The sequence below is a fragment of the Alosa sapidissima genome, chromosome 18 (genome assembly GCF_018492685.1).
Source record: "Alosa sapidissima isolate fAloSap1 chromosome 18, fAloSap1.pri, whole genome shotgun sequence".
Taxonomy (NCBI): Eukaryota; Metazoa; Chordata; class Actinopteri; order Clupeiformes; family Clupeidae; genus Alosa; species Alosa sapidissima.
The window spans coordinates 14320375-14348356 of NC_055974.1; the positions used below are offsets into that span (position 1 = coordinate 14320375).

A 27982-nucleotide genomic window follows, 5' to 3' on the forward strand; every position below is an offset into this window, starting at 1 on the left:
AAGTGTAACCGAAGACTCTACTGCTTTTGTTTGATGTTTCATATCTGTAATGTAATATTTTTTCCTGTTGTACCTAACTCATACTTAATGTCCAAACTGTGTTATGAACCAGACCATGACTTCTCTGTACCGTTACATCTCGAGAAGTGGTCTTTCAAGGCCATGGTGACCATCCAAGCCCATTGTTCAGCCATCTTTAGGATAGAGTTGGGTATGAGGGTAACAGCCTAACATATAGTATGTCTTCTTTAATGTTACAGTTCATTAACAAGACATTAGACATTAACATTAGACACAACAACCTTGAGTTAGGTTCTGTCATAGTTAAAATTCAAATGTTCACAAGGTTCCCACAGGTGCTTGAAATTCATTGTTAATGTGCAGTGTTTCTGAAACTTTTACAGACCAGGACCCACTTTACAAATAAAACGGACCACCTCTCCCTAGGTTCCATTTTGAAGGAAAGAAAAACCACAATAGACCTACTTTAACAGTATAGTTATAGTATGTATGGATGAATGCTTTATTCCAAAGTGATGAATATTACCAAAGTTAAAAGTCTCCTGTTAGGATAAGTTAGGGTCACATGGTAGGGATAGCACTGATTAACAGGCTGGGCTTCAGTGATGTCACTGCGACTAATTGGGTAAAAGTATACTACTACAATTAGGAGACAATGAGATACTTGGTTTGAGGACTGAGGAGCAGGGCCTAGTTTCTCCCTCCTTTGTAGCAACATTTGTGTGATCAAGGCGCCACGTCACTATTTGATCAAATTAGCGCTGCGCAGATCTGGCTAAACGGAGTATGTATATTGAAAGATTGAGCCAGATCTGCGCAGCTCTTCAAGGTGGAATATGCCTGCTTATTTGACAATACCAGACCAGGAAGCCATGGAATTTTCTTCCTTTAAGATACGTCTTGTTATAACCTCTCTGTACACTTTCAAAGTTTACAATACTTTGGTTAGTAAAAACCTTCACCATACTACCACAGAAGTGTAATTATATTTTGAGCATGGTATAAAATAGTGACGTGGCACCTTGCCCTGTTAGCATCACTGTAAGGCCATTCAGTGATAATGCAAATAAACGTTCTTGCTCAAAATGCCACCAAAAAGTAATTTTGCTCTCAATCAAAAGTTTGAAGTTGTTAACTATTGTAAATAGACCCTAGGTTGTTTTTACTCCGGAGTTACACTTTAAGGCATGTAGAAATACAATCTGAAACGGTATCATCAGGTGGGAAAAAGATACAGATGATTATCATCCGCATAGCAGTGACAAATCCATGAGAGTAAATGATCCCAAGGAAATTATGTAGGCTACAGAAAAGAAGGGACCCTAATTCTGATCCATGAGGCACACCTGTGGTGAGGTTATGAGATTTTGATACCTGTCCTTGCCAAGACGCTGAATGAATGTCCTTTAAGGTAGGATTCAAACTCAGTTGTTACATGGCTCTTCATAATGCTGTAGAATGCTCCATTCACTTGAATGCTTTTGTGTTGGGGTCCTGTTCGACCTGTCGGGACTTGTTTTCCTATAATGACCGGCGGACAATACATTATCCCTATGTAAAAGCTTTCCCAGCTCAGATAATGTAGTTGAGAATGTCATGGTTTACAGTATCAAAGGCTACAGCTGATGACTGAGCAGAGAGGCCTTAGCTACTTTTAATGCTTCAGTCACAGACAAAAGTGCAGTTTCAGTAGAATGAATGCTCTTGAAACCAGACTGCGTATAGAGTTTAATAGGTTGCTCTGAGAGGAAGTCAGAAACTTGCTTGAACATCAATTTTTTCAAAAACCTTTGACAAGACAGTAAGAAGGGAGACAGGTCTATAGCTCTTCGCACAATATTTTAGGGGTTTAACGGTACACAAAAATCACGGTGTGTACCTCGGTTTTGAAGTCACAGTTCAGTGTGTACCTCGGTTTTTGAAGTCACAGTTCAGTTAATTTTCGGTACAGTAGGTAGGCCTACTGGTAACCTAAAATTCACTGACAATATTGTTGATGTGCAACAGGAATAACATTTTGAAAAGGTGTCAAATGTTTTTTTGACATTAATTGACTGACATATGGTCCGACACTAAATATATTTGCGTGTAAATTTGAGTTTGAAACATGGTCCGCAAGCAAAAAATTACCCTGTTGATCACTGTTAATAGGCTGCATTTGGGACATTCGGTACACATCTGTATTGAACCTAACGTCCTGTACCTAAACAATCCAGTATTTCATCACACAATACTCATTTAACTATTTTCATCAAAAACATCACATTTATTAGTGTTTCTGAAACTGCCTATGCAGAAGTTGTGAGTATGTATGTGAGTTGTAAAACCAAACAGTATTATTTGAATTGTAATAGTCCTGACTATCCAGACTTCAACAAGCTGACAGTTTTGCAACACTGCCTAGCTACACCAGTTAATGCTTGATTTATGTTAAAAAAAAATCAGTGTGACTGATAGCCTGGCTAGCGCCACCACTTCTCAATGAGACGTGGTCTGGGAACCAAACGTTCATTTTCTCGTATTTGAAAAAAATGCCCAGATCCGTTTATTGGGTACCACGGATGTCTATCAAATGCGTCTGTGCATAGCTCATCATCGTCTTGCTTTCCCACCTGTTCTGTGATTGGTTCCCTATCTCAGGCGAAAATTTGCTCCATGGTCTCCAGGCTGCCTGAATCAAATCGCGCGCAAGGCAGCATGGGAACACCCAGGCTATGTGACTGATGAAATAAGGTGGAATACGATAAGTAACATAACTAGGCTCAAACGTTCAAGACAAAGTTAGTTAAAAAACAATCAAAGGAAACCTCTAATTACACAACAAGCAAGGTGCTAGCAAAGACTACACTACTTCTGCTAGCTTGCGGACCACCAGTACTACACTTTTAAGAAACCCTGTTAAACTGGGAACCCTGATAGTTGACATGAAAAAGCCATTAATGTGAATGTGACACAGAAGTGATACTAAAGGTTGCAGTCAGCGTGTTTTTCTTTTCTTTTTGAAAGTCAGAAAATGCAGTGTCATCACAGCATTAGGATCCAGGTTTCAGAATTCTCCTAAACACAGGGTCACTACAACATTTAGTAGGCCTAATCCACGTCAAAGCAGAGAAGTTAAAAGTTGTTTTTATTTATTTGTTCAAAAAGTACAAAACATATATTTTGATATGATTACACACAGTGTGGTTACATGTGCAGAAGAATCGGATTAAAGCACCAATCGGAGTATTTTGTTGTTATTTTTGTATTGGTATCCAGAGCATTACAGAAAAATATTCATCATTAAAGACACCTTGCATCCTGCCCAACAACTGTACACTCAAAGTCCAATCGGAGTATTATCAGAATTTTATAATAGGCCGGCCTACTCCAATTGAAAATGGATGAAAATGAAAAAACAATGAAAATCTTGTGTTTCACAACAATGTAAAGTTCCATAGAACATTATAAACTCCAACTGTAATCAGAGTATTTGGTTACATAATCAAATTGATATCAAATACTCTAGGTTATCTTCTCTGATTTCATAAAATTGGAGTTCAATCGGAGAACTCTGTTTACATGACATGATTTTTAATCTGAGTAAAATCTGATTGTTTGTTTGCATGTAACCGCACTGACAGATTGACCATAAAAGGCCAGAATCACTACTACGTAATATAGCCTACTGAATGTTAAGTTTAGTAGTAGTCCTACAACAATCTTACAAGTATGTTGTTTTTGTAGTTTATATTTCATCAGCTTAAGTGAAGTCAGTGAGAGAAAGTCACTGTCTCAAGAATATGGTTAATTATTTTTCCTTTTAGGGAAACAATGTAAGAATAAAGTATAAAAATAAGTATCAAAATATAAAATGAAGTGTAGGCTAGTGTATAGAAATCGATGTATCCTTGGCAACAGTCTTATCCATCGTTTGGGCTCTCTCCCTCTCTGTCTTCTCTTCTCACTTCGGGGGCTGGAGGTGCGTTCACAGTGATCACAGGCTGGAAGAGAGCAAACACAGAAGCCACTGAAGCTGATAAAAAAAATTAAGATATATCACTTGTGAAAACTGTTGTAAAATGGGGGGTGGGGGTGACTGTCAAATCCAAAAGTTCTTCAGCTATACTTGCAGGGCCCAGTTGATGGTGGTTATGTTTAGATAACTTCCCTTTGGGAACACCTGTTTACAGCAGTTGTTATCAAGTGAGTTATGTGAGGTAGCCATAGGTCAGCGTGTTTGTGTGAATCGCAGGTACAGTATAAGGACTCACCATAAAACCGGCTGGCGAACAGCACTGGATGACTTTGCAGCAGTAGGTCGCCAGTGTGATAGAGATGCCGAGAATTGTGGCCATGACCACTTTGATCTCAGCGGAATAATGGTCCTCAACCTGCTGTCAGGGTGGAACAAAAATAAAGAGAATGAATGAATGGTTTGACTAATTAAAGGTTTTACTTTCTGCAAATGTTATGCAGCATAATATCTTTTCCCCCATCACTATAGTTTTGCGTTTCCTTGGAATATCTTTGAGCATTTTACATTTTTTTTTTTAAAGGCAACATATAATTTACATATATATAACATATAACATATATATATTTCCAGATGTGAGTCCATTAATCTTTGTAGGAGAAGTTCTCTTCTCTAAACACAAGCATTTATTTTGCTCACCAACAACATTGTACATGCTTCGTGTACAGTTCTGTTAACCTCATCATGTGTCAAATAATGGCAATCTTCATAATAGTGCACGTGTACTGATGAGCCAAGCATACACAGGAAGGTGACTCCACAGGTTATGCTGGTGAAAACCTGGAGTCCCAAACAGGCCCTAAGCTGGATAGAAATAAGAGCGAAAATAACCATTATGTGCACTCTCTTTCTTATTGCAATGAGCTGCATGCACTATGAAACATGATGTACCCAAATTTACCTTAAATTACCCCTGAAAACATACCAAAACCATTTCATTTATATTAAGTGGCCTCTAATTTTACATTGAAATGGCTTAAGATATGAGTGTGAAACCCCTTAAGGAGGTAATTAAGGACAATTTTATTTTATTTTAAGGTGTTGGTTCAGGGATTCAACCTTCAACCTGCACATTTAAAAACTAGGCTTAATTATAGAAGGGTTTTAAGGTCAAAAGTAAGGCATTTATAAGGGGTGAGATTAATGGGTTTTGTTTTCTAGTGATGCTCTGCGAATAATTTGCCAAAACTTACTGTGTGTAGGGAAAGATTCTGTGCTGCAATGGCCACACTTCCAGCAATAATAACCTACAAGGAGAAATTGTGTTACTGTTCAGTCTAATTTTATAAATACTATTCTAATGCTACAGGCAGGCTTATGTCATCCCACATAAACTTACAAAGATTCCATTTATGATTTCCATAGTACTCCACCCGGGTGACCAATTGAGGAGACCGGCGTTCACCAGGAAGAATGCGAGTACAATCTGAGTGCACTGGACAGAGACACGCGCGCTTTTATTAAGCTTCAATGGGAATTATATGACAGTAATTTTACAACCTAAGGCATCTGTGCTTAGTAGCTATTCTACACACATTAACTGAAACTACACACCCCAAGTGCTTTGGGTTCTGACTCCAGATATTTCTTTTTTCGGTTCGGGTCCTTTTGAAATGTCACTTGAACTAGCGGTCCTGCGTTGCTTGAAGCTGAAGATGAATTTGGGTTCGACTCTGCAACGCGCGCCGTGCCGGTTCCATGTAGTAAGAAACAAATGGAATCATTGTCAAATAAAACATGGAAATCCTAGATCTGTGCTAATCTGATTGAAACTGATAACCTACATTTATTTTAGTGATTTCGTAACAGAGAAAATAACTTGCAACCAGGCTACCACAACACATAGCCTAGTCCACGCATGATATTACAACACTAAATCGCGTTTTTCCTATTTAGCCTAACTCATGCACATTAAAATGTAGGTCTAATCCTAATGTTACTAATGTTAGCTTTCTAAGAATAAACATGATTTTACCCTCCATCTCGCGTTTGTTGATGTAGTTGCCTTCCTATTCCCGAAAACAACGCCCTTTTTGGGGGACTGTTAATGTCCCCCAAGTAGAACAGAGCTCCTCCCAGCACCGATCTGCACACTAGGGGTAGTCAACTCAAGAATGAAAGTTTTCAGCATCCACGCAGTCTCCACGTGTTCATTCAGGACAAAGTTATAACAGTTATAAAACAGACACTTAAAACAAGTGTTTTTTTTAACGTTAACGTTAGGGTCCCTTGCAATTTATTTTAACAAAAATGCAAATGCCTTTTTAAAACAGACAATGAAAATATTTCCCAGTGTGTAGCCTAGCTGTGGACAATTAATATATTCCCTTCATTTGAGGACTGGCTTTAAATAACCTTACAAAGACTAAAACTTTCAATGTTTGCTAAAAGAAAAATATGCTATTTATTAACTCAAACTAATTGGCCTTGGCTCATTTCCTGTGAAGAACATAAAAAATAACCTATTTTCAATGACTGCACATGGTACACAAAGTGTAATAATTGTAGGTGCTATGTACCTTAACTGTGTCCTCCTTCTAACTGGGCCTGCTGTGTGTGTGTGTGTGTGTGTGTGTGTGTGTGTGTGTGTGCGTTTCTGCACCATACCCCAAAAAAGTTACAAAATTGTTACTTTTCAAGCACTTTCACCTGTTCTGATTAAGTTCTAAGAAATAAGCATCAATAATGATCAAAAATCTTGCTTTTATTTTTTTACCTTTTTTATAATTATATTTCCTTGTTTTCTCACACAAAAAAAACTAAAATCATATACGTATGATCATAAATGTGATCTCACAGGGGTAAATGGCAAATATGAACCATAAATGATGTCTATATCATTGGTAATAATCGAGCTAAAATAAACATCTGTTAAGTATTTTGACATAAATTGTTATAGCTGTATTGATTTAAAATCCTAATAATGTCGTGGATCCACCAGACCCAGATGAGATGAGAGGATGACTGATGCTCCACGGACAGAGGTGGTTGGAATCCTGTGCCCGTATGCGTTCCTCACAGGGACTCGTAGCCATCGGACCTGCGCCTGCAGATGTACGCGAGGATCACGATAACGATGAGGATGAGAAGCACAATGCCCACAGCAATGGCAACAGCGTAGTGAGGCTGGTCGGCCTTGCACAGGTCAGCTATAACAGAAAGACAAGTTGAATACAATGAATGACATAGCCATAGTACAACAGAAGCTCTGTTCTCTTAACCTTCTAAAAAAACATGTATTTCCAGACAACACAGTAAATGCTGCAGTGTCCCTTGTGAATTTACAGAATTATTGTCTTATCTGTCAAAACCTGTTTTGATAATATGAGTTGAATGTGCTTGAAAAAAACATCTGTTCATTTCACCTTTTAGAGGTTACATACAACTGATTTGGTTAACATGGTAGACATATCAAATGCATTTCAGTTCAAATAATTGTGTTTGCTTCTCATTTTGTTAAAGGCCTGTAGGCATCTTGCATTTGTTGGATTGCCTTTGCTAAATGTAGAAGTTTTTTTTTGCTGTTGGATTAAGACCAAAGTCTCATAATACTCACGCAGGCCAAACTGGTTAGTTACAGTGAAGTTGAAGGCCTGGACTCGATCCTGGGTCACTTCCAAGTATATCTCATTACCAAGGGAGATGGACTCGTTCTTACAGGAATAGGAGTGGCCAATGGCTGCCTTAATGAGATCCAGTGATTCATTCTTGGCGATGTAAGGCTTCTTACTTGCAAAATCATGATGCCATAGCTCATCCATTTGTCTGTAGCAACAGTCAGTTACTTACTGCTCATAGTTAGAGAGGTTTTAGAGAAGTGGGGTGGAGTTTAGAATGATGAAAGCCAACCAGACAGATGAAATAGGGAAAGCCTAAAACATTTAATTCAAGTGATAATTACTTCTTATTAAAGAAAGTTATTAGTGGTTTAATATTTAGGTAAGGCTATTTGCACCCCTGGTACAATTAGCAGTGTATGCTATTCGTACCCTGGTAGCCTGGGTGCCATTCCGAACTTAGTCCCGCCCACAACGTTTGAGGTCGGGAAGTTCGGTCTGAAAGATAGGTCCCATGGAGGCAAACGGAAGGGGCGGGACTTCACCACTCTATAGATCAATAGTGGCGCGAGTATGCTCCATAGACATAATATACATAGACGCCGCATTGGCTGCTGGAAACAAGAAATGCGGCCGCCATCTTGGACCGGTCATACTCCTCGTTGCGTTGCAGCAGAAGACACAAGATGACAGCACTGTGCAGCATGTTCCTTCTCAAATCGGCGGACCATACTCGGGGGATTTACTTTTCACAAGTAAGATTTAACATAACCGTACTATTGGTTATATTTTGTGAATAGAATATTACCAGAGAGCTGAGAAGGAGCAATCTTTGATATTACTGTATGAAAATCGTAGCCATCTATCGATAGCTAGGCTATGTTTACTCTGTGTTCACCCGGCTATGAACTGAGACTTGCTAAGTCATATTCCATAACACTGACTTAGATTACAACTGACACAAGAAGGCTATTGTAGAAATAAATCATACTAGATTTGGCCGGCGAATTTTACACAAGTGGCACAGACTAGCCTATTGGGCAATCGCTAGCTGCTACTTGTAGCCTAAGTGTGTTGGTGGTAGCCTCACTATTTCCTGACTAAAGTAACTTTTCAATAGCTCAACTTCTTTATTTATCAAGTAGCTTAGCCAGACAAGCTACACTTTTCTTGTCATGTGAAATTAGCACAATTTAAAGTAGCTTCCTATGTAGTGAACTAGCCTACTGCTGTGTCTGTGTTAGGCTACTAATACATTTGACTGGGTGGTAGTTTTGTGTAGTGTTTTATTCATGGCAGAGTAACTGATAGTTTAGCTCACTAAAATTTCGAAGTAGCTTGCCCAACACTGTATTATTCACATGTCATTTACCCTAACAAGAATAAGATGCCTCTCAAATTCCTTTTCATTCATTGATTTATTATAACTGCCTTGTTCAAGAAGACTGTGAATGAACTGAACGGTCTCCTCACACCCCTGGAACTGAGGAAGGTGCAGCTCTTCATTGCAGTACTGCAGGGTATCTGCTACACTGTGACTGAATGTTTGATTTATGAGCTCCACCTTCATCACCTGCATTCGCCACTCTGTGTCCCATTTTCCCATCGTCTGGTTGACTCAGTCCTCTTTTATGGAGTTTACCCAGTTTACTATGCCATCTTATTTGCCCACCTGCTGTCTGAAGCACTTTTGTTCTCAGCCAAAGTGTACCCAAGCAATTTTAGCAAGGTGGGAACATACAAAATGGCATGCACCAGTTGTCGAAATCATAGAACCAACTGCATGACGGTAACTCTGTCTCACTGAGCCTGTGAAGACACTCCCTGATTCTTTACTGATTGCAATGAACGGGTTGATCTTAGCAGTTTCTAAAATGTTTCTTAATTCCTTTTCATTTAATCTCTTCATTGGGGCTGGAACCTTTCTGTGAACTGTAAATAACAGATGCTGTTGATGAACCCATTGACACTGTACAAGTGACAAGTCACCTTTTTGTCTTGAATTGATGAACTGTTACACTTACTATGCCAAACCAATGTCTGTTTTTTAAGGATCAGAAACAAACCTACAAACTTGCACTTTACAATATTTATGGAACTTGTCTAACAAATGCTGTTGATATTGAACCCAGTTACTCCATTTCCTTTATGCCACACCAATGTCTGTTCATCACTTTATTTTTGATGGCACTGAACTGAAAATGTTAATGGATTTTTTTTCTGTAAATTTAACTCATTAAAACTTGTATCAAACCAGTTTTTGTCTATGCTGTCAAACGTGGATTAGTTATGTTCCCAGTTTTTATATGATGTCATCACTTTATAATATATCATATATATCAGAATATTCTATTACTGTTAAGCCCACTATGAATATTATAACACACAACCATGTTTCCTGTATCATACAGCTTTTCTACTGGGAGGTTTACAACTTATTCTCATAAGTCAATTTACCCAAGTTTGTCACTAAACCACATAGGCCTACTTGGAATACCCCTCAGATGTCTGAATGGCACTGATCTCACTTAAATGTTTATGGAACCTTTCTGTGGACTGTGAATAATGCTGTTGATGGAACTTTTCTGTCAACTGTGAACTATATTTAACTCATTAAACTTGTATCAAACTAGTTTTGTCTATGCTGTCAAACATGGATTATGTTCCCAGTTTTGATATCGGACGTCAGGTCACTTTATATCATATATCAGAATATTCTATTACTGTTAAACCCACTATGAATATTAAAATACGCTAAATCATGTGTCCTATATCATAGCTACATGTATGACCTTTGCAGCAAAAAAAAACGCGTGAGAATCTGTTCAGTATTCAGTGAGATATGATTAATTAAGTGCGCTGACAGCTCATCTCACCGGCCAAACAGATTACACTGAGTGGAGTGGATGACCGGTCCAAGATGGCGGCTCCAAATCTCGTCAGCGCTAAGGAGTAGCGGTCGATGCGGCGTCTATGTATATTATGTCTATGGTATGCTCGCCCAAAAGCTGGCGGGCCAATCAAATTGTCAGGGCGGGCTTTATACGATGATGGACAGATGCTCAACAGTAACGTAATCAACCACGTCACCAAAGAGCACTTGGGTTGAATTCGTCAGCAATGTTCTCCGTCATGAATACAAACACAACTAAAATGTCTTCTTAAAACTTACTGTTTGTTTCTCATTTTAAAGTTACCCACAGCATTTAAACTGGTTACTCATAAATCATCTGTAAGATTCAAACACTGGTTATCAGAACTCGTATGTAACTCATCTGCTTTAGTAGGGGAGACCGGGTATGGTTGTAACATGGGGAGAGTTGTAACATCACCAATTCCACCAATCAGGGATAAGATATGAGCCATGTGACAGTTTCTGACTGCTCAGACTTCCTTAACGATCACACATGGACATTTTCAAGTTGTTAGTGCCATTTATCCCGGAGTAAGGAGAAAAATTCAACATCTGAGGTAAGAAAGTAACTTTTTATTTTTTTATTATTATTTTTTCTAGTGCTTTTACCATTGTAGATACAGTTGTATGAGTTACATCAGGTCAAACTATAGTTTCTCTAGTAAAGAATGGTGTAACTCTCTCTTGCTAATGTCAAAGCACCATGCTAATACAGCTAGCTAAACAATGGATGACAGTGGTGGGGTAGGTTGTAACACAATTTTTGAATATGTTACAACCTGTGGAATGGGGCTAGTAGACCCATTTAATGTCTGTTTAATTTCATCTTTGTGTGTGTGACTGTTCAGCCCTCTCTCTCTTTCCATGAGAGACACAAATACATACACACACAAAAGTGTAAACGCTGTGGTTTTTATATTTAGTTTAAAACGTTAATATGATCTTCATTCTCTATGTGAAGAACGGATTGTATGGTATACAATATGTTGGTGAATCTATTTTCACACCCTGTGTACCCTGTTTATGCAATAAATCAGTATATCAAATGGAATTCCATTGTTTTTCTGCATTTTTTTGTACCTGTTACAATCTACCCCAATAGGTGTTACAATCTACCCCAGTAGTGGGGTAGGTTGTAACAAAGGTACACACTGTATTTGTCATAATCTCACAAATTCTGTAATATAGTTGAAGAGATTTAAATGGTTGCCACTTGTAGTAGACAAATGTGGTTACTTTGCCAAAAAGTTCCAGAACTGTAGCTTTAAAAGAAATGGTAGTTTTAGGTGCTGAAGAAAAATGTGTTACAACCATACCCGGTCTCCCAGCAAACATTTACATTGACAAAGAACAGTCAATTCTTTCTTTTTTCCAATCAAAACATGTGACTTAAGTCATGACAAAGTCTTTTAGTCTCTCAGGTGGTTTTCTGTGGCGCTGAGGCCTAAGAGGTGCAGGAGGGCTGCTCTGTTCAGCTGCCACAACAGGATTACTGGAAGTGTCCATAGCTGGTTGTTGCTCTGGGTTTGACCCAGTCTCCCCGTTTCCCACTTCTTCTGTTGCTTGTAGGTCTGTAATGTATTTCTTCACACTGGTTGTGTTTCGGCTGTACTGAGTTCCGGCAGGTGATTCCACGGTTACTTTGTTCCCGTACTTGCTTACTACTGTATGTGGTGTTTTGTTGAATGTTGTAGTGAACTTATCCACTTTCTCTCGTCTCATCAGCACTTGATCTCCAACATCCACATCAGAGTATTCTGCTTTTCTCTGCTCGTCAGCGTACAGTTTATATTTCCCTTTTTGTTCTGCATCTTTATCGCTTACTTCCAGATCCATTTGAGCAGATGTGATTTCCGGCAGCTTGCCTCCCATCTTCCTATTGAACAAGAGTTCCGCTGGACTTTTCCCTGTTGTGTTGTGTGTGATTCCTCTGTAAACAGTGGCATATCGCCTAAGCTCTTTCTGCCAGTCAAGTCCATCTGACTGTGCAATTCGGATGCGTTTCATGATTGAAGCATTCTGGCGCTCCACTTCACCATTCGCTTGAGCCCACTTTGGCGTTGTTCTCACATGTGTAATTCCGTTCTCAGCACAATAATTTCTGAATTCATCAGACTTGAATTGTGGTCCATTATCGGATTTCAGTGTTACAGGTAGTCCATGTCAACTGAATATCGACTCAAGACTGTCAATCACTTTTTCAGTCGTTGTGGAAGTGAGTATATCATACTCATAGTATCTGCTATAGTAATCTACCACAACTAGGATTGAGTGTTTTGATGGTAGTGGTCCAAGTAAGTCCACGGCTAAATCTTTCCACGGCCCATCTGGCAGTGGCGTTGGCCTTAGAGGTTCGGGTGCATCAGGTCTTGATGTTATCTGACACCCATGGCATGCTCTACAATGTCTTTCTGCAGCTTTGTCTATACCTGGCCACCACACTTTGCTTCTCAGATGTTGTTTGGTTCCAACAATCCCCAAATGTCCCTCATGCGCGAGCATGAGTGCTCTCGCCCGTAAGGCTTTTGGTAACACAATACAGGTACCGCGTAGCACAATGTAGCCAATAACACAGAGTTCATTGACTGTTGGTGCGTATGCCATGCATTTTTCAAAACATCCAGTCTCTATTGCTTTTCTCACCTCTATCAGCTCCAGATCATTCCTTGAGGCTTCCTCCACCTCTCTTGTTGTCAGAGCTATAGGGGTGGCATTAACAGCAATGAACCGCACATATTCTTCAGATCCATGTGAATGTTGCTCTTTTATGGTGGTCTTCCCCAACATGCGTGACAATGGGTCAGCGATGTTCGCTTTTCCTGGCACATGGACAACTTTGAAGTCGTATGGCTGTAAACGTAAGACCCATCTTTCCACACGGGCACAGGGTTTCGATCGTGGGCTGTATATTGCCTCCAATGGTTTGTGATCAGTGACAAGCTCAAACTGTCTGCCATATACATAGGGATGAAGTCTTTCACAGGCCCACACCAAACCTAAGGCTTCCTTCTCTGTTTGAGAGTATCTTCTCTCGCAGTCACTCAAGCTTCTGCTCACATAGCAGATAGGAACCATCTCGCCCTGCTGGCGTTGCACAAGCACAGGGCCGAGTCCCACTGGGCTGGCGTCCGCTATCACTCGTGTTGGTGCATCCTTATTATAGTACGCCAAGGTTCCAGCTTTCGCCAGTCCATCTTTGAGTGCATTAAATGCTTTTCTTTGCTCTGGACCAAACACAAATTGAGTGTCTTTTCTGATTAGACGTCTCAATGGCTCCGCCAGAGTCGCAAATTCTGGAATGAACCGGCTGCTGTAACAGGCAAGACCTAGAAAGCTTCTCACCTCTGAGGCATTTTCTGGCTCTCTGGCTTCCACTATTGCCCTAACTCTCTCTTCAGTAGGTCCAATTCCTTTGTTTGTCAGCAGGATTCCCATGAAAACTACACTCTAAAAAATGCTGGGTTATTTTCTCAACCCAAACGCTGAGTTGAAACTGTTGGGTCATTGTGTGGGGTTGTTTTTACTCATGTTGGGTTATTTTCTGTAACCCAGCTTGTTGGGTTGATAGTTTAGGACAGCGCCCCTCCTCTCCCCCACCTGACGTGAGCACACTACTCAGCACCAGGGTAACTTTAACACAGCTGCATAGTTATTTGAGAGTTCGGGGGAAATCGTTATTCTTTCAACCGTCCATGCAGTCCAGCAGCTTTCAACATGCAGTGGAAATCAGGCGATTTTGGAAGGTATGTATCTGCTTTTAACTTTTTTATTATTATTATTCAGACGGATTTTAAAAGTAGCCTACACCCAGAGATACCTTCGTGATATAAATGGATATTCTGCCTGCCAATTTCGTTCAGCCTAAGCAGGTTAAGAATTGTGACATTCAAGCCAGCTAACGTTAGCTAACATTAATTTACAGTCTTACAATTACTGCTCATGTTAATGTTAAATCTACACAAAGACAGACTCTTAAAAACATAGTTCTGTGTTGACTGGGTATGAACTGCTGAACAGAAACAAAACAAACTTTTACAAAGAACTAAAATTAGCATACCAACAGCTGGCTAGGTTAACGTTAGCAGACGGTTGGTATGCTAGCTTCTAGCTCTAACAAATGCTTCATGTTAGTGCAGCATGTGTGTCAGCTAATGTATACAGTCGAAGTAGTCTCTTTACGTACGGTAATCATCATGCCAAACAACATATTAATTCATTCAGGGTAGCTTCATATTATAGCCATGTAACTTACTGGGTGGTTTTTGGTGGTAACATTAACGTTACAGACAACTTGAATTTAACTAACTGAATGTGTTAACATGAGCTAGCTAACGGTAGAACTATCACTGCCACTAACGTTAATATTACAAACGTATGTTTGTCAGTCTGCTGTTAAACAACTCCATGAGGTGGTCATGGTTTCCGAGTGTGTTGCGCTAATATTTTGTCTCCGAATTTTTAATGTTTGTCAACATCATTCACTGATCATGGTTCGTGAAAGTCTTGATCTAAAGTTCTGTCAATAGCAGTGATTAATTTACTCTTTTTCTTTCTTTGATTGACAGGGCTGACCCCCAAATGGACCGTGGAATCTAGCTGTCTTCATGGAAGTAACTTATCACATGCTGATGCTGCTTTTAGAGTAGGCTATCCGTTCAAAAATAAACTGTCAAATAAATAATTATGTCGAACTGTTTTATTTCATTGCATGGCTATTTGTTGCCCATTTTCTCTCAATGCAACCCAAATACTGGGTTTAGAAAACCCGACAACTGGTTATTTTAACTAGCAGTTCTGTTGATATAACCCATTGGTTTGGGTTGAATCTATACCCAATATACTGTGTGAATTTTACTCAACATTTATATAGTTATAACCCAGCACATTGGTTACCTTTACCCAGTCTATTGTGCCAATTTAACTAACGTTGTGTTGATATAACCCAGTGTTTTGGGTTAGAATCGTACCCAATCTGCTGGGTTTAATAATGTACCCAGACCATTGGGTTAGGATAACTCAATGTGGTGTTGGTCCAATAGTTAACCAGCGGCTGGGTTATATTTGGGTTATTTTTAACCCAACATTTTTTAGAGTGTAAGCGATCCATATTAAACTCACATTTTGCAGGATTTAATGTAAGTCCACACTCCCGCAGGCGCTTCAGGACAGCATATAGACGCTGGTCATGGGTTTTCTGGTCTGCTGCATGAACTACAATGTCGTCTGAGATGTTTTCGACTCCCTCTATTCCAGCTAATGCAGATGCAATTTCATGCTGGTACTGCTCACTGGCTGAAGACACTCCGAAGATCAGTCGTTTGTATCTGTAGACTCCATTGTGGACAGCAAATGTTGTGATCTGGCGTGATGCAGGTGTCAACTCCAGTTGGTGATAACCCCGCTTGAGATCCAGTTTGCTGAACACCATGGACCCATTCATGCCTTGCAGGATTTCATCCACCGTAGGTATAGGGTATCGTTCTCTGACGATGGCACGGTTTGCTTGACGCATATCCAGGCATAATCTGATTTCAGAGTTGGCTTTTGGCACAACTACTACTGGGCTGACCCATGGAGTAGGACCATTCACTTCTTCGATTATGTCCGTGTCTAACAGTTCTTTTATTTTTCTCTCTACAGGTCCTCTCAAGTTGAACGGTATTCGCCTTAAAGGCTGTGCCACTGGCTGGACATCAGGATTGATGTATAGACTGACTTGTTTGTCTTTTAGCTTTACCACACCCCGAAACACATCAGGATACTGTGCCAGTACAGACTGTTTTAGATCTGCTATTACTGCTATATCCGTTCCAATTCTCAGTACTCCAAGCTTTGCTGCTGTGTCCTTTCCTAATAATGGTTCGCCATGTCCTTTGATGACAATAAACTCAGCATATTCACTGGAATTTCCAATCTTAGTTTCACACTTGAAAGCTCCATTTACTGTCAATGGCTGGTTGGGCGAATAAGCATATAGCTTCCTGTCTGCTGAGAGATAGGAATGGCATTTTATGTGTTCATTTTTCAGTTTCCCCCATGTGTTCTCATCAACTATATTGCAGGTAGCACCAGAGTCTATGAGCATCTTCAAGTTTACTCCTCCCAGGCACACTTTCAGCCTATTTTGCATGGAGTTGTCTGTCACCAAAAATGCATAATCTGTCTGTTCTTCCACGTTATTTACAGTTTGTTTCCTATTCTTTTTGGTCCTGCATACTTTGGAAAAGTGGTCATTTCCATTACATTTGTGGCACTTCTGACTTCTAGCTGGGCATTTTGGATCTTTGCCGAAGTGATCTGTATTTCCACATCTATAGCATTGGTGCAGTTCTGACTTACTTTTCTGTGTATTTTGAAGTCTCTTAAATTTAGCTTGATTGTGCTTTGGTCCTACCCTGTTCACACATTCTGTATTTGCACTTGCAGCTCCTCCTCCCGTTGTTAGAGACAACTGCTCCTCAATCCTCTCGCAGAGTGATGGGACGTCCAACGCACGTGCCAGAGTGAGGTCGTGTCCCTCTTCCAAAAGTTTTCGGCGAACGTAGCTGGAGGAACATCGTGCCACGACTGCGTCACGAATCTGATTGTTCATATCGGCACCAAATGCACAATCCCTGGCCTCTTGCCTGAGCCTTGTTGTAAACTGTTGCACTGTCTCTCCTTGTTTTTGCGAAAGTGCCGCGCAAAAGCAGTATTCACACGAGGTACAAAGTAATCATTCAGGGCTTGCGTTGCAGCTCCGTAATCAGCCACACCACCCGTGTTAGGCAAGGTAGTAAAAATGTCCTGTACATCAGGCCCTGCATGGTGTAGAAGTAAGGCTCTCCTGCGTTGTAAAGTTGCAGCAGGTGTATCTCCATTGACTAAAAGTCCTTTGCCGTCGGCAAAAAGTTCAAATGAATTTAGCCATCGAGTCCACCGTCGACCGAATGTAGCCGGGTCTTTGAAGCACTCAAACATCGGGATACTCACTTTATCCATATTAAAATTCACGTTTTCTCCCGTACTTGTGCTCGCCCACTTCTCGTCGCCAATGTTATATTTTATGTTGTACTATTAAACTGTTAATAGTTGCACGTCCACAGAATTAAATCTCGGACACCGGTTTCAACTGCTTGTCGTTTTACTCCCAATTCCAAAAGCAAGTGTAACATTAAACAGGTTCCCCAATTACACTTTATAACATAAAGTTCCTCTTAAAGAGATAGCTCTCTATTCAGTACATGACAGTACGTTCGCTAACTCAGACAATCATAACGTTAGTGTGATTGTAGCGAACTAGCTGTTAAAACATTCTAATGTAGGTTACTGTTTTATTTCTATCAGTGGTCAGGCTGCAAAAGGGCAGAAGGGCATTTGGGTGTTGCTCTATGTACTCAAGCACCACACCCATATTGGTAGTCACTGTACCCCTTATAAGTGATGTATTCTTTTTAGATGTCATTAAAAAGTACTAAATGATACTACTCATAATTTCTTATTTTTACTGTTACTTATTGGTTGCTTTTTGTACTGCTATATATTCCAGGTACACCTGTGCTGACATTGACCGCTTCTGCTGATCGGGAATCCAGAGCCAGGGTTATGAAACAGCTTCAGATGGACAATCCAATCATTTTGGCCCTGAGCCCAAACAGAACAAACATCAGACTGAGTCTGATTAAAGTACCTGGCCATACACTGGAGTGCCTACACTGGATTGTGAGGGATGTTGGTACAAAGCTTGACCCAGCAGTTAAGACGGTACTTTATAATGGAGTCACTAGTTGTCTGCGGAAAGCTTTGTACTGCCATTTTGAGGAACACACCGCATCTGTTGATCTAGGACATCTGTGCTGCACTCACTGCCATTCTGTTTGTTCTTGTGAACCTGAAGGTTGTGGGGAGCTAATCCCCAAATATGAACACTTTCAAGGGGAGGTTTCATCACACCACAAACACAGAATAGTCATACCTGAGGGCACACTTTTGATCAGGGAACTGTTACAAACTTACAGGAGTAGTTTACTTCAGGCTCATACAAACATACCACTTTACACAGTCGATACAGCCTGCACTGGTTTTGGAGATGAACTCATTGATCGGTTTTAGAACAGTGCACACAGATATTTGACCTGGACTTCATTATCCCATAATCTCCCTACATACAAGCTGGAGCATGCAAAAGAGATACTATGAATTATGCATGAGGTTTTTGATGACATCGAACAGAGTCAAACTAATTTGTTTGATGACTGTGTTGTTCAGGTTGAGATGGATTACACTGGTTACTTTGATGACGAGGATGATAAGATACAATCATCACCAAGTAACTTAGAATCAGGCTTGTCAATGTTGAAGATCTCAGACTAGCTTCAAATTCAGGCTCAAATTTGTAGCTTCACGGTCCTGTTGTTGTGCAAATACCTTTTTTTTTACCTCTGTTACATTAATATTTTTGAATAAAATTAAAATGGTTTATACTTCTCTAATGGTTGGTGATGTTTCTGCATTTAAAAGACAAACAATAAGACATGTCAATAAAGATTTTTAATATCTACACATAATAGGTAATGTTTGAAGATATACGCTGAACTTTGAACATACAATCAATAAGAAAACACAAAAATGGTTTCAAGAATGTGGATACTACTAAACTATTATATGAAAACACAATTATTTACATTGTCATTTATGAAAACAATATTTACAAATTACCATCACCATTTACATTTCACATTTACTTAATTATTTAAATAGGCACATTTTGCCAGTCCATTATTTTGGACTTCATCCACATCTCCTGGTAATTCAGCTTTGAAATTGTTTTTCTCTAGAAATTCGGGAATGCATGATACTGCCTGCCTGGGTGATTTTTGTTGGGAAAGTTGTGTCTCCCTGAAAACGTTTACCAGTGTTAAAACGTCCTCCTGTTCTCGGGCCACATGATGAATGCCAGTCGGCCTTGTCAGCTCCAGCTCTGTGTCCGTTTTGTCCATTAGCTCTTTGACGATGCCAATGGACCTACTGGCTCCGCCTTAACAATCTTTGGTTGAGTTCTGTTGACATATGCGTCGCTTAACATACGTCACACACTCCGTTGCTCTGATTGGTTGTAGGTCTATCCAATTGAGTGCAGAGGCATTTTTTTTCCTGGTTCGTTTGAAACACGCCCCATAATCACAGCTCAATGGAGCAGTATCAGACTCAAATTCTTACTAGAATTGAGTATGACTACGTCAGGCTAGTACCCTGGTGCAATAAGAAGTGAATTCTATTCGTACCCTGGTGCACACAGCAATGTGTTCTATTAATACCCTGTCAGGTACAAATATCAGTGTATGCTATTAGCACCCCTGTGCATTTACTCTGGCATATTGATCACACAATGTAATAAAAAAAAAACGGGCAACATGTTTTTGTTGTTATGTCACAGGGTGTGAATAGCTCAGCTGTGTAATAGAATAAGGTACAGTATGCTGTTTGCATCAATGAATAGTTAGAAGTGGATGCTATTCTACCCTGGTGTACTGGTACCCTGGTGTATATAGTAATGTATGCTATTTACACCCTGGTGCATGAACTAGCTAATTGTTGCAATCAAAACTTCCGTTTGAGAATCAATTTCTTGTTCAAATTGTGCGCCTTCTCTCCAGAGACGTTGGTACACGTGCGCACTCACTCTGCCAAAACACATCATGCAGAAATTGAACCCCAGTCTCCCATGTACTAAACCATGTCTGTGACCACTGCACTATCTACTTCCACATCTAGAAGGGTATTTGCAGGTAAACTTATAGTTTATAGGCCTGAGCATCATTTTCATGAAATTTCTGTTAACTAGCAAACTGACAGTTGTATGTGTTCACTGAACAAGGATTATGAAAATAAAAGACAACTTTTCAATCTAAAACTTAATTTGAACAGATATTAGTGCCGAAGCCTTTCAGAATTCTTCACTTTCTGCTGATGAAAAAACGAATGTCCGCCATGTTTTTTGTGCACACTCCGTTCATATTTTCATCCATAAGATTTTATGACCTTATGGCAATAATAATGTATTTCAATTTATACCAGTATTACTAAATTACTACTACTAATAATAATTTGATTAATTAATTAATTTACATTATTGTTAAATGCCTGTTTTTTTGGTGTGTTCATAGCCTTCCATGATCTTGGGGTAAGCACTTAGTTTTCTACCAGGTGATCTGCAGGAGCACAGTTTGGATAGTCACGTGCTCATGCACCCTTTTATACATTACTGGTCTATTGAAAGTGATTGCGTATGGCTTGTAGGAAAAGCTTGCCGATTTCCAAAAGAAAGATTTTGAACTTTAACCTTTGACCTTTCATATTGTTTGTGTATTGTCAATTGTTTTGTGTAATACTATGATCCAAACGAGTAGGGTACTTTTTTTACAATCTATGCTACATTTTTCCATTATAATGTTTCTTGTCCATGTTTCAACTCACTAACCACACAATCAGCCATCTTCTTGCCTTGGTTTCAGTAATGCATATGAAAAATGTAACATATAAATGTAATTAAATGTAATTATATTGTTCTAATCCTTTGTTAGACAGTAACAACAATGTATATTTCAAAATGACAAAAAAAAGCATTGGTTGAATATTGTCTTATGTCACTGGACAAAATTGTGGTTAATTTCACCAAATGTGATGACTCAGAGAAAAGACAAAAGCGAAAATAAAAAACAAAAGCAAAACAACAACTTCCATACCTACACCAATAAAAAGACGCTGGTTCAGCTTACTCTATAAGTCGCCACACGACTCAACTCAGCACTACTTCACAGCATTTGGTGCCATGAGCTGATCTGTTACTGGTATGCTGTGTCATGTTCTGCCAGTGGTCTTACAGGGGAGTAACACTTACATTGTGACTATAATTATTTACTCAATCTTCAAAACATGTCTACCACTGTGTGATCTCAGCAATAATAAATAACTCAAAGCCAGTGACCAGATAAGTCCAAAGTCCAACAATGACCATTGGTAAACACTGAAAATGCAAATGAACTCAGTAAGCTTACCTCCGGCTGTGAAAGCGTAGGTCATGTTCAGATGCAAAGAGTTGACATAGACAGTCTTTGAGGTTGTGTTCTGTTCGAACACATGAAGAAAACTTTCAGGGCTTTTAACTTAAACTGTGCTGCCAAAGTGGATGATCACTGAGGATGGATGGTAGCCTACAATTTATTTTATATGACTACTGTAACTACCTACGTAGGACATACTGTCACTATGCCTAGACAAACACAAGCAATATACAAGCAATGAAATATACAAGCTGTGTTTACTCTCACTCAGCTGCAAGACACTGGGCAACATGTAAACCCTTACTGAGCATTTAGTTCATTAAAGCTCTTACAAGAAATACTGTGAAACCCAATTGACTGTAAAACTGAAATGATACAATTTCATACAAATTTCTTAGCCCTATTAACTTCAAACTTAATGTGACAGTATGCTATTCTTTGTCAACACTTCGCAGTAGGCCTACAGGGCCAGCTGTAACATTTGGGGAGGGTGGGAGAGGTGACATAATATTCTTCCTCACAGTTAAACTAAATGCCCGTAATGACCGGCCTAGATTCATTTGATAAGAAACGTAAGTACCGGTATTTAATGTTTTTAGAGGGTTTTTATTCTTTATTCTATTTATCTTTGTTTGATTGCAGCATAGGCAAACACTTAAGACGTTTCTTTTCTCCCGGGACATGTCAATAAAATGAATCAAAAGTCTGTCAAAGGCATGCTTAAGAAACCCAAACATTATATTACACGCAGTTTTACATGGTGCAACAGAGCAAGTTAAGGGTTATTGGTTCCGGCAATTTTGCAAAAAGAACAAACACATTGTCCTATAAATCATCACTGTAGGATAGACATAATACAACTCTCAGAACCAAGCAAAACCATATTACCTTGCTGTCATTCACTTTGACCTGAAGTCTCATCTGGGCCATGACGTAGTGTGTCTCCTTCTAAATAGGTGAAGTTGCCCATAGTGATGTTAAGGAGTTGGGCCTGGCACAGGGGTTGTAGTAGTGGGTTTGGTGGTTGTGGTGGTGGATTTTGTAGTTGTGGGTTTAGTGGTTGCAATGGGTTTGGTGGTGGTTGTGGTAGGTTTGGTGGTTGTGATGGGTTTGGTGGTGGTTGTGGATTTGATGGTTGTGGTGGTGGATTTGGTAGTTGTGGGGATGGTGGTGGGTTTGGTGGTGGTTGTGGGTTTGGTGGTTGTTGTGGTCTTGCTTGTTGTTGTTGTCTTGGAGGTTGTTGTTGTGGGAGGTGGGGGCTGAACAGTATACCCGACTGGGGGCTGAAGGTTTGCCAATGGCTTGTCTTTGTTGTTCTCTAGGGTTGATATGATTGCGGCATTAGGAAATTATAGACAAATGAATAGGAAGGAAAACAATAAAGGGCTGTTTGCATAATTCTTTGTTATAAACTGGCAGTGTTGGGTAGTAATGGATTACATGTAATCTGGATTACGAAATCAGATTGCAAAAAATCACGTAACTACTGTATAATCAGACCAGATTACAATAAAAAATGTGTAATCAGATTATACATTGTTGGGGAAAACTTGATTACATTTTATCATGCAAAAAATGCCTATGGTAGCCTAACTAATGTTTTAATTATAGCCTAACTAATGTTTTAATTTGACAAGCAGTCCATTCGTTTGTCTACTGTCACTATCATCCAAAAGCCTGTGTGGTTTCTTGACAAGAAAAAGATTCAAATCAAAGCCCAAGATGGACGAGTCGTCAACATCGACTGATAGACCCATTCCAGTCGGGAGAAATGCATTCAGTTCTTGGCAATATCGCCAACACTTTTAATTAAATACAGTGGAAAATAAGAATGCGGAACTTGTTTGCAAATTGTGTGAAAAGTAATCCTAAAAAGTCTTTGCAGCGGAATGGCCATCTTTCCATTTCAACACATTTGCATTTTCCATCTCAATCACCTCCATCTTTTTTTAATTAGAGCTTGCCACCACACTGACAAAGTCTTCAAAGTCAAAGATATTGCCTCCAGGACGTTTCCTCATTTCTTGCTCAACACCATGATGCACACTATCGGCACTCATAAAAGTGTGCCCCTTCTCAAAAAATGTCAAGGTGATGTCCTCCCTTGAGTTGGTAGACCCGTTCACAAGGCTGACCAGGACAGAAGGCACCAATTTTTATTTTGGGCAGAGCAGTTGTCCACCCAAAACACACTGTGTAGAAGGTCTCTCTCCTTCTCAACTGCCACAACATAGGCTGAAGCAATCTCTCCAGCACTGCGACCCGCCACGCCCTCATGCCAGACCACAGAGATGTTGTTTTTTTTTTATTCTTTTTTTTGCCCACAGAGGCAAGGGTCTCGTGAAACGCCACAATTCGTCTGGTGAAGACTGCCGTTTTGATACCAGGCATGCGGGGCAACATTATAACCTTTTGGAGGTCCACACTTCTCACAGATGTGTCCTCTGGCCAGGTCCTCTCAGCATCAGCCTGATATGCTGCTCTGCTTTGCACAGCAGACTCCCTGTGTTGTAGCCATTTCTGGCACTGCAAGCAGTCCATCTGCGCACTTTCTTCGTGAGTGTTTTTATGCTGATCATAAAGGAGGCACTCCTCACACTCCTCTTCACCAAGCTTGGTAAAGCTGATGTTATGCTGTTTTACCGCTTTTCTGTATGTTTCATAAAAGCATCTATTGCCCTTTTCAATGAAGTCAGCATACATGAACCTAATAGAAATGTCACTAGGTAGGTAGCGACGATGAGAAAAAATAATTCTTATTAGACATGTACATTAAAAATAGAAGAAATATGAACCTGAGATATGAATAATATTGTATATGTTTGAAGGCCTACCATTGTCCAGAATGATCCTTTTGGTTGTGCTTAGTTGTACAGGACCACAAGGAAGATCCACCTGTGGGACTGAAATTAACACAGAAAATCATTAACTAACTGTAACAAGCATTTAAGTCTCCCCAACATTCACGCAATAGATCTAACATTAATACTTCTTACTTCAAGCAGAGAGAACCACCAAACTGTTGCATTTGCATACCAATATTGTAGCAATTATTCTCAGTATATTTTTCTTTATTAGGCTACACCCCTGTAGTTTAGTGGAAGTGTTAAATCATATCAGGAAAGGCTAACCACTGCAATGAGAACCAGTTAGAGTCAACTCCCAATATTACTATGTTTATTATGTTCATTTGTAAGTGACCTTTGGAGCCTACAGTACATTACTACATCACCCTGTATGTGTTTGGCCATCAAAAATCTTGCCATTTTAGAAATCCCAGTCATTTTAGTGAAAGTGCATGTAACTCAAAAGTAATGCATAAGTAATGTAATGCATTACAATTCAAAGGCAGTAACATTGTAATGTAAATAATTAATTGCTAAAGACAGTAACTAGTAATGCATGCATTGCATTTTGGAAGTAACTTGCCCAATACTGAAGATAATAAAGGTATTTGATGAAGTGCACGGACGGACTAGATATCTTGTTGAAACAGCTCTGATGGAACATTATGTCCATCCAACTATCCAACTGGCTATTAGTGCTCAACTTGCTATTAGTGCTCAGTTTAAAAGTCTGCATCCATGCTGATATATGGATGATAGTGAAAATGAAAACAGGATGTAAGACGACACTGGGCAGCCTCATCCAGTATTGTGCAAGAATGGATGTTCTTTTTTGCATAAAATAATCTTGGCAGTTAACTATATAAATATTATCATAAAAGCCTCCATAAAACGTTCAATCTGTCCTGTTGTATCCGAGGTAGCACTGCCTCCCTCTGGTTAATCAAGGGTTAAAGTGCTCGAGATGCACTGATCGGATTATCTGCGGCATGACAAGAACTCGTCTAGTTGGACTATTTGTTTTTTTGCCAAAACACCAAGGGAATCGACCAAAAAAAAGTTGTATGTGTACGTGGATAATATTTTGCAACAAATACACTTTATGCTGTTTCACTAACGCTAAATGACAGAAGACGCTTAAGCTAGCCTAGATAACTTGTGGATAGCTTGGTCTGAATACAAGCAAGGGATACGGACTATGTTCAAAACCTTTGAGGATTGTGTAACATCGTAGATGACGTGTATTGCAATGGATTTTATGGAGTTACAAGAAAAGGTAGGATATGATTGTTTACTGCCGCTGTGCAGTATGTGTTTAGCAGGCTACTGCCGCTGTGCAGTAATGTGTAGCATGATAGCTAGGCTGGGGCTAACATGTCAGCATTGAATAGGCTACATTCCTGCAACGTCTGCACCTCTGGATTGTCGGCACAGAATGGATTGCTGAGTGATTTTTAATTATTTAAGTATTAGATGTCATGCTGTCTAGGTATCTGTTGACCATGTTTTGGTTGGTGTTGGTGTGCTGGCTATTAAGTAGACTAGTTAGCTTCTTCGTCAGTTGCTTGTCCTAGCAATTCTAAATTAACGTTAAGTATATGACACTTTCATACTTCATCTAATGCATTATTTTATAAGATAATTTCTTACCTTGGTCTTCATGTCTTCGTTTCAACGCCAACTCCACCATCATTCTCCCTTGAGAGCAATTTGCCATTCTTACAGTAGTTCAACACTTGATAAAACAACCACTCAACACATTTGACAGCTCGTTTTTTATTTGGATATTTGTGTGTTATAGAAGTAAGTGATTTAGTGAATATACATGGACAGTAACTGAAGCGCGGCATATTTTTATTGTAAACAGTAAAACAAAGGCAGATCATCATAACTGCAAGGTGGCACCGTAACATCTCTTTTATGAATGGCTTAACAAAGGCTGAGTACATAACTGGACTTTTGCGTCGAAGATCAAAGACAAAGAATGGTAACTGCAGTTACCGCTTTCTGCCATGGTTGCTTGTATGGTTTTGGGAGTTACTGTGAACACAACCCTCTAATTTTTCGAAAAAACAGTCAAATTGAGGATAGATAATTATCCACATGATAAAGGGGGTCTTTAATATCCCAAAAATGACAATAACTAATTTTCGACCAAAAAATGCAGTTACTGCCTTTTGCCTTTGTAGGGCAGTACTGTCAGTAGCTAACATTATTTTACCGTTGGATAATGATGGAAAGACAATACTGGAAATTTAAATGAAGGATCAGTATTTGCCTTTTTTATTTTACTCAATTTTAAAATAATTAGCGAACTACCAGATTTAAATGTTGTCCTTTCTAGAGGTCATTTGTAAACTTGATTATTTCTCAGACCATGCATGAGCTAAATCCTAAACAGAGGACATTCAGGACATTTAATGGATAACAAATGTATGGGGGTGGGGTTTGGGAACTTACTCTTTCTTTCTTAAAATGTCCTTGTGGTGATGGACGCCATTTTCCAGGAAGAGAAAGAGGAAGTTCCCAAAATGCCACCCCATCCATTTGATACCATTCAAAAGTCCTAAATGTCCTCTTTAGAGAACACACAGAGTTAGCTCAGTAGTATGTGTGGTGTAGGAGATATTCCAGTTTATAAATTGAACTGCTGGTAGTCTTATGATAGTCTGGGAGCCAAAGGCCAGAATCTTGGTGAAGTTTTTTTCTTTGCTGTTTCTTGTTGCCGGGTTACAATACGAATAGGGAGGGTGTCTGGTGATATTTCTTGGGCAATTCCCTATATTCAGCTCTAAAGTTGACCTAAGTAGCGATTTGTCCATAGAAATGCCAATTTCATTACCATTTTGGAAGGACAACATAAAATGTATTAACCTGACCCTAGCTAGATGAATTTCGCTCCGCCTAGCTCCACTCATCCATCTGGAACCGATCCATTGAAGTGTTGCTTCAGAAGGCTGGGCCTAATCAAAATATGCTTGCATATGATTGAATAAGCCACTTGTCCGTCATCTATTGACGTGCTACTTCAACCACTCACATCGAAGCCAACCCGTGACGCTAATAACAGTGTCACAGTCGCTTCTACGCTATGTCACATCTATGAAACTCCCGCCCTGCGTCCTGATTGGCTGAACCATAAAGTCGGTTGCAGAAATCACTCTCAATGGAAGAGGTCCCAGATGGATGTGAGTAAAGCTATGCGGAGCTATAGCGGAACGAAATTCATCTGGCTAGGGTCAGGTTAAAAATGTATACCCATTTTTCCCTTTTCTTGCAGTAGTATGCCACATAACCAACTTAAAAGTGTTAGATCCAACTTTTCTCTTTTACGATCTCCTCTGGATAAGTCTGAAGTTGGAAATAATTAAAAGAAAAGTCAACTGAGAGAGCCAAAATGGTTAACTTTATCAGGGCAATGCAAGAACAACATGGGGTGTAAACACATTTTTTTTGTTTGTGCCAATTTTATGTCACCCTGTAAACAACTTAAAAGCATTAGATCTGTCTTTTCTGTTTTATCATCCCCTTAGAACATGTCTGAAAGTTGAAAAAAAGGAAATAACTTCAGGAGCTTGAATTGTTAG

The 27982-nt window shown here is 39.5% G+C and overlaps 2 protein-coding genes across 4 annotated transcripts; both read right to left on the minus strand.

Annotated features, from left to right (window-relative positions):
• Positions 1–3131: 3131 nt before the first annotated feature.
• On the minus strand, positions 3132–6476 carry LOC121690163. Of its 2 annotated transcripts, XM_042070591.1 has the most exons (7): positions 6012–6463; positions 5591–5709; positions 5376–5471; positions 5230–5283; positions 4676–4840; positions 4275–4397; positions 3132–4004 (listed from the first exon to the last, which is right to left on the minus strand). In XM_042070591.1, exons 1-7 carry the CDS (start codon positions 6016–6018, stop codon positions 3924–3926), a joined length of 645 nt encoding a protein of 214 aa, XP_041926525.1. In that variant the 5' UTR covers positions 6019–6463; the 3' UTR covers positions 3132–3923. The 2 variants fall into 2 exon arrangements, with proteins under 2 accessions (XP_041926525.1, XP_041926526.1); XM_042070592.1 differs by lacking the exon at positions 4676–4840 and having other exon boundaries at positions 6012–6476.
• Positions 6477–6618: 142 nt separating this feature from the next.
• On the minus strand, positions 6619–21616 carry LOC121690135 (lysosome-associated membrane glycoprotein 1-like). 2 transcript variants are annotated; one of them, XM_042070539.1, is made up of 3 exons: positions 21544–21616; positions 7593–7766; positions 6619–7185 (listed from the first exon to the last, which is right to left on the minus strand). In XM_042070539.1, the coding sequence occupies exons 1-3, from the start codon at positions 21566–21568 to the stop codon at positions 7052–7054; spliced, it is 333 nt and encodes a 110-aa protein (XP_041926473.1). In that variant the 5' UTR covers positions 21569–21616; the 3' UTR covers positions 6619–7051. The 2 variants fall into 2 exon arrangements, with proteins under 2 accessions (XP_041926473.1, XP_041926472.1); XM_042070538.1 differs by lacking the exons at positions 7593–7766; positions 21544–21616 and adding an exon at positions 15626–17684.
• Between the last annotated feature and the right edge of the window lie 6366 nt (positions 21617–27982).

Excerpts from the sequence above, each read along its gene's own strand:
- LOC121690163 (XM_042070591.1), bottom strand. Across the intron at positions 5,472-5,590 it reads CAGAACCCAAAGCACTTGGG|TGCACTCAGATTGTACTCGC; the intron begins GTGTGTAGTTTC and ends GTCTCTGTCCAG. Across the intron at positions 5,284-5,375 it reads AAATCATAAATGGAATCTTT|GTTATTATTGCTGGAAGTGT; the intron begins GTAAGTTTATGT and ends TTCTCCTTGTAG.
- LOC121690135 (XM_042070538.1), bottom strand. The coding sequence starts at position 17,099 with ATGAACAATCAGATTCGTGACGCAGTCGTGGCACGATGTTCCTCCAGC. Across the intron at positions 7,186-15,625 it reads TACATTAAATCCTGCAAAAT|CTGACCTGTGCAAGGCCGAC; the intron begins GTGAGTTTAATA and ends TTTCTGTTATAG.